Below are 12,357 nucleotides of genomic sequence, written 5' to 3'. Positions count from 1 at the left end.
GTGGGGGACTGTGATCGGCAATCAATCGATTATTCAGTAGTATTTGTGAAGCACTTACTGTGTTCAGAGCACTGTACTAAGAACTTGGGAGAATACATTTTAATGGAGTTGGTGGACATGTTCTCCACCTACAAGAGCTTACGGTTTGGAGTGGGGGCTGTTGGGGGTGGGGAGAAGAAGACCAAATTACTCATTATGTACATAAGTGCTGCAGGACTGAGGAGGGGGTGAATATCAATCAATCGTATTTAATCAATCGTATTTATTGAGTGCTTACTCTGTGCAGAGCACTGTACTAAGCGCTTGGGAAGTACAAGTTGGCAAGTGATTTAAAGGATACAGATTCAAGTTCGTGGGCAAATGGCAGAGGAGGCCAGTGGGGCTGGCTACATCCTTACAGTGCTCTGCACACAGTAGTAATAATAATAATAATGATAGCATTTAATAAGCACTTACTATGTGCAAAGCACTGTTCTAAGCGCTGGGGAGGTTACAAGGTGATCAGGTTGTCCCACAGGGGGCTCACAGTCTTAATCCCCATTTTACAGATGAGGGAACTGAGGCCCAGAGAAGTGAAGTGACTTGCCCAAAGTCACATAGCTGACAAGTGGCAGAGCCGGGATTTGAACCCATGACCTCTGACTCCAAAGCTCGTACTCTTTCTACTGAGCCATGCTGCTCAGTAGACACTCAATAAATAGAATTCAGTGACTGACTAGATTGATTGACTTTAGGAAATGTTATGGAGTAGTGGGCCCAGAGAGCTGTTACTAAGCATCGTGGTCTAGTGGAAAAAGCATGGGCCTGGAGGCAGATGACCTAGATTCTAATCCTGGCTCCACCACTTGGGCAAGTCACTTAACTACTCTGGGCCTCAGTTTCCTCATCCATAAAATGAGGATGATATACCTGTTCTCCCTCCCACTCAGACTATGATTTCTATGTAGGAAAGGGACTGTGTCCAATCAGATTGCCTTGTATTTGCCCTAGTGCCTGGTACACATAGTAAGTATTCAACAAATACAGTTATTATTACTAAGGAACATCTGATTGATCCTGTCCTTGAGGAGCTTCCTTCCTTGGGTGATGGAAGATTAAGAACAGCCTGCCATCACCTAGTCAAGGGTCCTGAGGAGGGTGAGGAGTCAAAATTCCTTGGTTTTCCATTTGGTCTCTAAATCACAAGCAGAATGGTCCATTTTTGCTGTGCACATAGAAAGCACTCAAATACCATTGATGATAATGATAGTTTCTCTTTACCCTCAAGACTTTTTTATTTTACAATGGTATTTGTTAAGTGCTTGCTATGTGCCAGACACTACTTAAGAGCTGGGGTAGATACAAGATAATTAGCTGGACACAGTCCATGACCCACACGGGGCTCACAGTCATAACCCCCATTTTACAGATGAGGTAACTGAGGTGCAGAGAAGTGAAGTGACTGGCCCAAGATCGTACAACAGACAAGCTGCCAAGCCAGGATTAGAACACAGAAACAAGAAGCACCATGGCTTAGTGGTGAGAGTGTGGGCCTGGGACTCAGAGGACCTGGGTTCTAATCCTGACTCTGCCAATTGTCTGCTGTGTGACCTTGGGCAAATCACTTACCTTCTCTGTGCCTCAGTTTTCTCATCTGTAAAATAGGGATTAGGTCCTATTCCCTCCTAATTAGACTGTGATCCCCATGTGAGACAGGGACTTTGTCTAACCTGATGACCTTTCATCTACCCCGTGCTTAGAACGGTGGTTGGCATCTAGTAAGCCCCTAACAAATACCATAAAAAAAGATCCTCTGACTCCGAGGCTTTTGCTGTTTCTCTAGGCCATGCTGCTTCTCTTTTTCCAAGTAGATTCCTAATTCTGCTCTGTGGGAGTGGAAAGGTGAGAGAGAAGGGAACCTAAGCCACCTACTCACTGGGCCTTGATCTTATCTCTCTCAGAGCCAACTTCTTGCTCACACTCTCCCTCCTCCTTGCGACTACCACCTCCTTTACTTCTGGCAGACCACTATTCTTTCTAACTCCAAAGGCCCTCCTAAAATCATATTTCCCCCAGGAAGGTTCACTTCTAATCACCCCACCAAACATATTCCCCAACTCTGCACTGTTGGTTTCAACACTTTCACACCACTAAAGCATCCCCTAACAATTCTTGGCAAATCCCCAGAATAGCCCTAAGAAGAAAGTCCTTGTCTGTTTGGGATATTGCCTGGATGCGATGACACTCAGTGTTGTTTCACATTCATGCTAAACTGTCAGCTCCTTATGGGCAGGGCTGGGTTCATTCATTCATTCATTCATTCTTTCAATCGCATTTATTTAGCGTTTACTGTGTGCAGAGCACTGTGTTAAGCACTTGGAAAGTACAATTTGGCAACAAATAGAGACAATCCCTACCCCACAACGGGCTCACAGTCTAGAAAGGGGGAGCTTAACCTTATTGTACTATCCCAAATGCATAGTACAGTTCTCTGCACAGACTAGGCCCTCAATAAATACTGTTGCTTGATGCTACCACAGAAGGACAATCCTGGGCCTCCTCTGGAACAGGCAGAAGCACAGAGAAAAGGCACAAATACCCAATCCTTCCCAAGTCCTCAGTTCACTAGCAGCCAGGATCAGAAATAAATGCCACTCCTTTCCTGCACTCCCACACCTAGTGGGTACTAGGTCTTTGGGGTTCATGCAAAAATGAATGTGGCAATCACTGCCCTGAGGAGCTTCCACTCTGATGGGTATGAATGATAGGCAGTGGCAATGTCTTACCAGTCTTTCTGGGACACATTCTTGTTGTAAATTTGTCCACTGATGTTCCTGTAAGGTGGACAGGTGCACTTGCAGCGGATATCTTCAGAGCTCTAGAGGAGGAAGGGATAAAGTCCACTTTGTGCCAGTCCCAGTAAGTTCTCAAGGAGCAACTTCCCCCTCTGGGAGTAAACGGATGCTGAAACAAGCCACATGCTCCCCCAACCCTCCTCAGTCCCCTCCCCAGAATTAGTTGGTGTAGCAAAGATTTATCTCTTCAACTTGGGCAATGAAGTCTGGGTGGTGGGTGAACAGGTCTTTTAGAGCAATTCTCAGATCCTCCCACCTTGGAGAGTGGGGGCAAAGAGCCAGCTCCTGGAGGAGGAGGAAGAGGAGGAGAAGGAGGGGAACAACCAAAATACTCTTCTGGTTCCAGCTCCCATTCACCCATCCCCAGTATACTCTGCCTGAACCCAATCCTGCTAATTCACCTTTTCCTTCGAGCCCCATGGAAGTGCTGAGCCCCCTTTTTCCTCTCCCCCTCCCCCCCACCCTATCTCCTTCCCCTCCCCACAGCACCTGTATATATGTTTGTACAGATTTATTACTCTATTTTACTTGTACATATTTACTATTCTATTTATTTTGTCAATGATGTGCATCTAGCTTTACTTCTATTTATTCTGATGACTTGACACCTGATCACATGTTTTGTTGTCTGTCTCCCCCTTCTAGACTGTGAGCCCATTGTTGGGTAGGGACCGTCTCTATATGTTGCCAACTTGTACTTCCCAAGCACTTAGTACAGTGCTCTGCACACAGTAAGCACTCAATAAATACGATTGATTGAATGAAATGAATGAATCAATCAATCATTTCTATTGAGCACTTACTCTGCATAGAGCATAGTACTAAGCACTTGGGAGAATACAATATAATAGAGTTGGTAGGCACAGGCCCTGCCTACAAGGATCTTAACAGTCTAGAGGAAAAGTCTAGAAGTGTGGGGAACACCAAACTGACAACAAATTAGAAAAACTAAGCAACTCTGCACTGGGATAGACTACTGGCCCATCCAGCCCAATACTCTACATCCAACAGTGACCCCCGAGGATGCTGAGAAGAACAAATAGTGGCATGGTCGATCTTCCCTGACATCCAACTAGGTTAGGAAGGGGCTGACTAGAATCCCCAATTTTCCCTCTACTGGGCATGAATCTGCTCAATTCCTTCTCTGATCTGAATCAAACAGAAACCTATTACCATCAGCTTGAAAGCACTCAGCTTGCCCCCTCTTTCCTTAACTCGTGGATCTTCTACTACAACCCAATCTGCACACTTCAGTCTAACACCAACCTACTCGCTGTAGCTTGGTCTTGCTTATCTCACTGCCGACCCCTTGTTCATGTCCTCTCCCTAGCCTAGAACCCCCTCTCCCTTCATGTATATCAGACCAACACTCTCCCCATCTTCAAAGCCTTATTAAAATCATATCTTCTCCATGAGACTCAAGCCTTCTTTCCCATACACCCTCACGTCCCTCACTGCCAATGCACTTGAATCTGTATCCCTTAAGCATTTGATAGTCACCCCACTCTGTACATATGTACCGTGAGCCCGTTGTTGGGTATGGACCGTCTCTATATGTTGAGGATTTGTACTTCCCAAGTGCATAGTACAGTGCTCTGCACACAGTAAGTGCTCAATAAATACGATTGAATGAATGAATATATATGTATATATATATATATATATATATGTATATATGTTTGTACATATCTATTACTCTATTTTACTTGTACATATCTATTCTATTTATTTTATTTTGTTAGTATGTTTGGTTTTGTTCTCTGTCTCCCCCTTTTAGACTGTCAGCCCACTGTTGGGTAGGGACTGTCTCTATAGGTTGCCAACTTGTACTTCCCAAGCACTTAGTACAGTGCTCTGAACACAGTAAGCGCTTAATAAATATGATTGATTGATTGATTGAATGAATGAATGTACTTATGAACATATCCATAGTTTATTTAAGTGTCCTTTTCCCCCTCTTGACTGCACATTCCTTGGGGCAGAGAATGTCTCCCACCTCTGTTGTACTGTACTCTCCCAAGTGCTTAATACATTGCTCTACACACAGTAAGCACTAAATAAATACCATTGATTGATTGATTTACCCATCAATATTCTCTTTGGGAGCCCTTTCTGCCCATCCAAGTGTTTACCACCCACTGTGTAAAGAAGTGTTTCTTGAATCTGTGAAGGGTGCTCCAGACTTCTGGTGAGGTGGCATTTTGTGAATAATAATTCACCTTGTTCACTGCTTTCGTGACTTTATACACTGCACCTTCCTAGCGTGAAAAGTCTCAAATTGCCTTAGGTGATTTAGGTATCACTGTACAGAAGCTGCTTTCTCTCAATAACAGTAATAATAATAACAATAATAATAATGAATTATAGTCACAACAATATGTGTTCAACACTATGTACCAAGCAATGTACCAAGCACTGGGATAGGTGCAGATCAGACAGAGTACCTGACCCACACCAGGGTCACAGATTAAATATAAGGGAGAACAGATATTGAATCTCCATTTTACAGATGAGGAAACTGAGGCAAAGAGATGGCAAAGTGGATAGAGCATAGGCCTGGTAGAAGGTCAAGGGTTCTAATCCCAGCTCCACCACTTGTCTGTTGTGTGACTTTGGGCAAGTCATTTCACTTCTTTGTGCCTCAGTTACCTCATCTGTAAAATGGGGATTGAGATTGTGAGCCCCATGTGGGACAGGGGACTGTGTCCAACCTGATTTGCTTGTATCCACCCCAGCACTTAGTACAGTACCTGGCACATAGTAAGTACTTAACAAATGCCACAATTATTATTATTATTATTATTATTATTATTATTATTATTATTTAACTTACCCAAGGTCACATGGCAGGCAAGTGGTTGGGCTGAGATCAGTACCCAGGACCCTTGAATCTGAGCTCCATACTGTTTTCACTAGGTTATTTTGCTTCTAATTTTGTTTGTCCCTTCTCTGTACCCTTTCCCTGCCCTGTACACTTAGTTGAAGACCAAGCCAGCACCCTGGATCCCAGGGGTGGAAATTCCAGGGTTCTGCAAAAAGCCTTTTGGCTTTGTTTTCTATTCCAGTCCTGATGATGTCCAGAACTCTACCAGCCCTGTTGGCTGCTGCTCCACACGGGCCGGTGATTTGAGACAACAGTTGATCTGATCCCTTTGCCGGTGATGACACTTAACTTGGATTATTTCCCCTACACAGTTGATCTTACAATTATTCACCCTGAAGCTCATCGGCCCTTTTTTCTGTCCACTCCCTCTGCTTTATGAGAGCTCTCTGTAGGTGGTCCCCGTAGGCATAGTTCTTTAGCACCAGAAGAGCTCAATGTCATCTGCAAACTTGGAACTCTCACTGAACACTCTAGATCAATGATAGCACCATCAAGAATACTGGATCCCACCACATTTTACTCGATGGGGCACTATCTATACTTTTCCATTTGGAAAAGTGACCATTTCTAATCCAGTTTTCTGTCCATTACAGGGCACTTCCTCTAAATCCAGAACACAAGTATATTAAAAATCTCTGGTGAGGAGTCTTGTTAAGTAATTTTTGATTAACTAGATAGATCATGTCCACTGATTCCCTTCTATTCACACCCCAAGTGATACCTTCAAAATATCCAGGAGGCTCTCCCTTTAGAGAAATCACCAACAGGCTAGGTGTGCAGATAAATGCTCACTGATCCTAACCTCAACTGTAGTTTTTACAATGGTCCATAATTCTCAGGGTCATCTCTATGTCTGTTTGTAATAATAATAATGACATTTATTAAGCACAGTTATTAATATATTAATTTATTAATATAATAATGGCATTTATTAAGTAATGATAGGCTGCACACTCTTGTCAGGAGTTGTGCAACTTTCCCTCTAGACTTGAAAGCCCCTTGTGGGCAGGGAACATGTCTATCAACTCTCTGACAGTGTACTATCCCAAGCTCTTAGCACAGTGCTCTGCACACAGTAAGTGCTCAATAAATATGATTGATTGATTTGTTTCAACTTAATTCATCAATTTAAAGTCTCCTAAATACTTACCTCAATTGGAAACACTTCCTTGAGCTGCCATGAAAAGCAGTTTCCCTGGAAAAGATCCAACTAAAGAAAGAGTTGGCTGTGCCTCTCAGCTATCTCCTTTTCATCCCTGAGAAATTTTATACCACTATCATCAAGTGGCCTCACTTATTCCCTGGCTTGCTTTCTGCCTTTGATATATTTAAAGACTATTACTATCAGCTTTGGCACCTCTTGTCAGCAGTCTTCAAGCGGTGTACAATAAATAGTGCTCATGGTATTTACTGAGCACCCACTGGATTCAAAGCACTGTATGAAGTTCATGGGAATGCGCAACAAAAAGAAGCAACTCATCCCCTGCCCACAAAGAGCTTACACTCTTATGATTGTTCTAAGGATGATTCCCCAGCTCTGGGGATCTTTCCACCCTAACAGAGAAGGTGTTTCACCTTGGTGGGAACCATCATTTCAGACAATTTCATTTCTGGGCATTCTCTTCCTTTCTGGTTTCTGCTGAGCTTGGGGAAACCCAGTTAAGATCGGCCTCGGGGTCGATGAAGACCCTTCTAGCTCAGGCCCTGCTGGAATCATAGTTGGAATAAAATGTCTCACCTACGTACCAAAATGCAACAATGATCAGGTACTTTGCCTTGTAACACCCAGTGGGATTACAAGGCAAATATGGAAGCCAAGAGTCGAATCTCTGGGGTTCCAATCCTTGTTCTGCCTCTGAAAGCAACTGGAGGTTCTACCTGATAAGTATGGTATTTAAGCACTTACTATCGTGCTCTGTATTAAGCACTGAAGTAGCTAAAAAATAATCAGTGTGCACACACTCCCTGTCCCACATAGGGTTTACAGTTTAAAGTAAGAGGGAGTAAATTTTAATCCCAATTATACAATTAAGGAAACTGAGGCACAGAGAAGTTAGGGTGACTGGCCCAAGGTCACACAGCAGACAAGTGGCAGAGCAGGGATTAGAACCCATATCCACTGATTCCCAGGCTCAGGTTCTTTTCACTAGGCCACACTGTTTCCCAGGAGTAAAATCCCACCAGCTCCACCAGAGAGAAGGATTGACATGAAGCCCTAGAAAATCCCTCCGTGTGGAGTCAATCCCTCCTCCTTCAGGGAAGGGGAAGACCAAGCAGGATCTTTCCAGCCTCAAACAGTCACCTTGGTTGCCAGGTTGTCTGGGAACTCACTCTCCTAACTCAGCCTACTGCGGCTTACCTTGCTGGCCTGAGCAGGGAGTGCTGCCAAACACCAGACCGCGGCCACCAGAGGCCAGAGCTTCAAGCTTCTCAGAAGCCAAGGGGCTAGCATGATGACCCTGCTGAAAAAAAAAAGAAACCCAAAGGAGTGGGAATGGGGCCCTGACACATTCTCTTTATTCATTTATTCATTCATTTATTCCTTAGGGCCTAAGATACGCCAGGCCTGGACAAAGGGAGACTTGGTCAGGCTACTCATGAGGAAGTCTGCACTTCTCCTACTTACCAACTATAGTATTTGCTAAATGCTATGTGCCATGCATGGTACTGAGCGCCAGGTTGGATTAAAAGTCAGACACAGTCCCTGTCCCACGTAAGGCACACAATCCACTTAGGGCACATAGGTATTTCATCCCCACTTTACAGATGAGGAAACTGAGGCCCAGAGAAGTTAAGCGACTTGCCCAAGGTCATAAAGTAGATAAGTGGTGGAGCAGGGATTAGATCTTAGGTCCTCTAACTCCCAGACCCATGCTTTTTCTACTAGGCCATGCTTGAGTCTGAATTCTGAATCACAGGCAAAGGTGGTCTCGGGCTAGCTGTTGCCTCTTGATCTTAGTCACACATTCATTCATTCATTCAATCATATTTATTGAGCACTTACTGAGTGCAAAGCATTGTACTAAGTGCTTGGGAGAATACACTATAACAATAAAAAGACACATTCCCTGCACACAACAGTTTACACATAATCCAGGGTCCTTCCTGGAGGGCCTTGTCTTCTCCCTGACTAGGGGAGTCCTGTATTTGATTCTAACCATGCCCTCCCTAACTGCTTAGGCACAGTACAAAGCACCCAAGACTAGAGCTCAAGCCTCCTGGGCCTTCCGTTTGGCTTGGCTCAGTCCTGTAGCTTGATTTTCTCATCTGTAAAATGGACACAATGATTCACTTACTTTCTGTCTGAGCCAAGAGTGGGCTCACTCAGCTTCTGGGCCTCAGAGGCAAATTCTGGGGTGTTGATGCTCAAGGCCCCCAAACCAATGCCAGCCGCCTGGAGAAACGGGAAAGATGGTGGAATAGGAGGCAAGGACCCCGAGGCCTCGTGATGGGCTGGGTGCATAAAGGGCTTAAAGGAGGAAGGAGGGAGATGGAGAGACATGGGGAGGAGGGAGAGGGTAAGCTGCCTTTGACCCTTCCTTGTCCTTTCTCCCCACAAGTCCTCTATAACCCCTCTGCCCCCGGATCTCTCTTCTTCCCCATCCCTCTTCCATCCTTTCCCGCTGCGGCCCTGCACTCCCGGGATGGACGCGTTGCTGCTCAATACCCAAAGGACCCCCGGTCGGCCCCCGGCCCCGCGCTCAGATCCCCGGGAGGAGTGACCCTCTCCGGCCCGGTCCCAGCGCCCGGCCCCACCGCCCTTTTTACAAACCGCTGGTCCCCCGGAGCCCTCCGAGCATCAGCCCTCGGACAGCGCAGAGACCCCGCCCCCCCCAAGCCGCCATTGGCTGCCAGGGGCGCCCCTCACCCGACTCGCCCGTTGCCAGGGCAACAAAGGCCTGCCCGCCTCCTCCGGGCCCCGAGCCACGCGGGAAGGGACCGGCCAGAAATTCCCTACTGTGGCAGGGCCCGAAAAGGGAGCCGCGAGCAAAGCCTGTTTTGGGGTCCCTGTCCGGGGTGGCCCTGGGGGTGGGGGTCCCGGGGGTGGTGAAGCCCCCGAATCCTCGCCTCAGGGGGCGGGGCGGGCGGGATGGATTTGCTGCCTTTTGGGCAATCTTCTCGTCTGGACGGTTGAGATTCTTTTTGTTTTTCTTTCTCTCTTTTCTTTTCCTTTCTTTCTTTCTTTTTCTTTCTTTCTTTCTTTCTTTCTTTCTTTCTTTCTTTCTTTCTTTCTTTCTTCCTTTCTCTCTCTCTCTCTCTCTCTCTCTTTCTTTCTTTCTTTCTTTCTTTCTTCCTTCCTTCTCTCCTCTCTTTCTCTCCTTCCTTTCTCTCTCTTTCTTTCTTTTTCTTTCTTTCTCACTCTCTTTCTTTCTCTCTGTTTCTTTCTTTCCTTCCTTCTTTCTTTCTTTCTTCCTTCTTTCCCTCTTTCCTTCTTTCTCTCTCTCTTTCCTTTTCTCTCTCTCTCGTTCCTTCTCTCTCTCTTTCCTTCTCTTTCTTTCCTTCTTTCTCTCTCTTTCTTTCCTTCTTTCTCTCTCTCTTTCTCTTTCTTTCTTTCTTTCTTTTTTCTTCCTTCCTTCCTTCTCTCCTTCTCTCTCTCTTTCCTCTCTCTTTCTTTCTTTTTCTTTCTCTCACTCTCTTTCTTTCTTTCTCACTCTCTTTCTCTCTTTTTCTTTCTTTCTTTCTTTCTTTCTTCCTTCTTTCCCTCTTTCCTTCTTTCTCTCTCTCTTTCCTTTTCTCTCTCTCTCTTTCCTTCTCTCTCTTTCTTTCCTTCTTTCTCTCTCTCTTTCTCTTTCTTTCTTTCTTTCTTTCTTTCTTTCTTTCTTCCCTCTTTCCTTATCTCTCTCTTTCCTTCTCTCTCTCTCTCTTTCCTTCTTTCTCTCTCTCTCTCTTTCTTTCTTTCTTTCTTTCTTTTTCTTTCTTTCTTTCTTTCTTTCTTTCTTTCCTTCTTTCCTTCTTTCTTTCTTTCTTTCTTTCTTTCTTTCTTCCTTCCTTCCTTCCTTCCCTCTTTCCTTCTCTCTCTCTCTCTCTTCCTTCTCTCTCTTTCTTTCTCTCTCTTTCTTTCTTTCTTTCTTTTTCTTTCTTTCTTTCTTTCTATCTTTCTTTCTTTCTTCCTTCCTTCCTTCCTTCCTTCCATCCTTCCTTTCTTTCTTTCTTTCTTTCTTTCTTTCTTTCTTTCTTTCTTTCTTTCTTCCTTCATTCATTCAATCAATCGTACTTATTGAGCACTTACTGTGTACTGAGCACTGTACTAAGTGCTTGGAAAGTACAATTCAGCAACAGAGACAATCCCTACCCAAAAGCGGGCTCACAATCTAGAAAGGGGAGTCAGACAACAAAACAAAACAATAACATCAGTAACATCAAAATAAATAAATAGAATTATAGCTATAGACACATCATTAATAAAATAAATAGAATAATAAATATGTGCAAATATACACAAGTGCTGTGGGACAGAGAAGGGGGTACAGCAAAGGGAAGGAGTAGGGGCGATGGGGAGGAGGAGCAGAGAATTATTTGATTATTGATCAAATTTGAGATTATTGAGAACATTGAGATTATTTGATCAGTTGACTGAGAAAACCCGTGTTGCGGGAGCATCCTCTGGGCGGAGATCTTTGTGGGCAGGGAATGCATCTGCTTATTGTTGTGTTGTACTCTCCCAGGCGCTTAGTACAGTGCCCTGCACACAATAAAAGCTTAATAAATTCGATTGAATGAATCCTGGCAGCCGGGGTGGATGTCGACCCACTGCCTCTCTGCAGGGGCATGGGCTCTGAAGAGGGTGAGGAGGGGATAGACAGCTGACCCCTGAATCCCTCTGGGCACCCACTCCCTCTGCCCCAACTGAGGCATTCCCGACTATGCCCTCCACTTTTCTCTTCTCCCACTCCCTTCTGTGACAGCCTGACTTACTCCCTTTATTCTTTCCCTCTCCCAGCCCCACAGCACTTATGTACATATCTTTAATTAATTTATTTATATTAAGTCTGTCTCCCCTCTCTAGACTGTAAACTCATTGTAGGCAGGGAATGTGTTTATTAATAATAATAATACTTGTTAAGCGCTTATTATGTGCCAAGCACCTCTCTAAGCGCTGGGGTAAAGACAAATCAATCGGTTTTGACACAGTCCCTGTCCCACACTGGGCTCATGCTTTTAATCTTAAGGGAAGCAGTGTGGGTCAGTGGAAACAGCATGGGCTTGGGAGTCAGAGGTCATGGGTTCTAATCCTGGCTCCACCACTTGTCAGCTGTGTGACTTTGGGCAAGTCACTTAACTTCTCTGGGCCTCAGTTACCTCATCTGTAAAATGGGGATTAAGACTGTGAGCCCCACGTGGGACCAACCTGATCACCTTGTATCCTCCCTCCAGCACTTAGAACAGTGCTTTGCACATAGTAAGTGCTTAACAAATGCTATTATTATTATTATTGTTCTCTGGGCCTCAGTTACCTCATCTGTAAAACGGGGATTGAGACTGTGAGCCCGATGTGGGACAACCTGACTACCTTCTATCCCCCCAGTGCTTAGAACAGTGCTTGGCACATAGTAAGCTCTTAACAAAAAGCCATCATTAATCCCCATTTTACAGATAATAATAATAATAATAATAATGATGGTATTTGTTAAGCGCTTA

At 44.7% G+C, this 12,357-nt stretch overlaps 1 protein-coding gene across 3 annotated transcripts in view; it reads right to left on the bottom strand.

The window, feature by feature from the left end:
* TMEM9 (transmembrane protein 9) overlaps nucleotides 1-9,534 on the bottom strand; it is a 29,477-nt gene extending 19,943 nt beyond the window's left edge. The window contains exons 1-4 of one of the 3 annotated variants that reach the window (XM_038749255.1): nucleotides 9,491-9,534; nucleotides 9,015-9,112; nucleotides 8,078-8,180; nucleotides 2,766-2,857 (exon numbers count right to left, since the gene is read on the bottom strand). In XM_038749255.1, coding sequence (XP_038605183.1) covers nucleotides 2,766-2,857; nucleotides 8,078-8,170 — 185 coding nt within the window. In that variant the 5' untranslated portion in view covers nucleotides 8,171-8,180; nucleotides 9,015-9,112; nucleotides 9,491-9,534. Of the gene's footprint in view, nucleotides 1-2,765; nucleotides 2,858-8,077; nucleotides 8,181-9,014; nucleotides 9,413-9,490 lie in introns of those variants that run through there. The other 2 variants (XM_038749254.1, XM_038749253.1) reach the window with 2 other exon arrangements.
* Nucleotides 9,535-12,357: the final 2,823 nt, after the last annotated feature.

Source organism: Tachyglossus aculeatus, chromosome 7 (genome assembly GCF_015852505.1).
Source record: "Tachyglossus aculeatus isolate mTacAcu1 chromosome 7, mTacAcu1.pri, whole genome shotgun sequence".
NCBI lineage: Eukaryota > Metazoa > Chordata > Mammalia > Monotremata > Tachyglossidae > Tachyglossus > Tachyglossus aculeatus.
The sequence above is the reverse complement of the archived record's forward strand: the minus strand, read 5'-3'. Positions and strand labels throughout refer to the sequence as shown.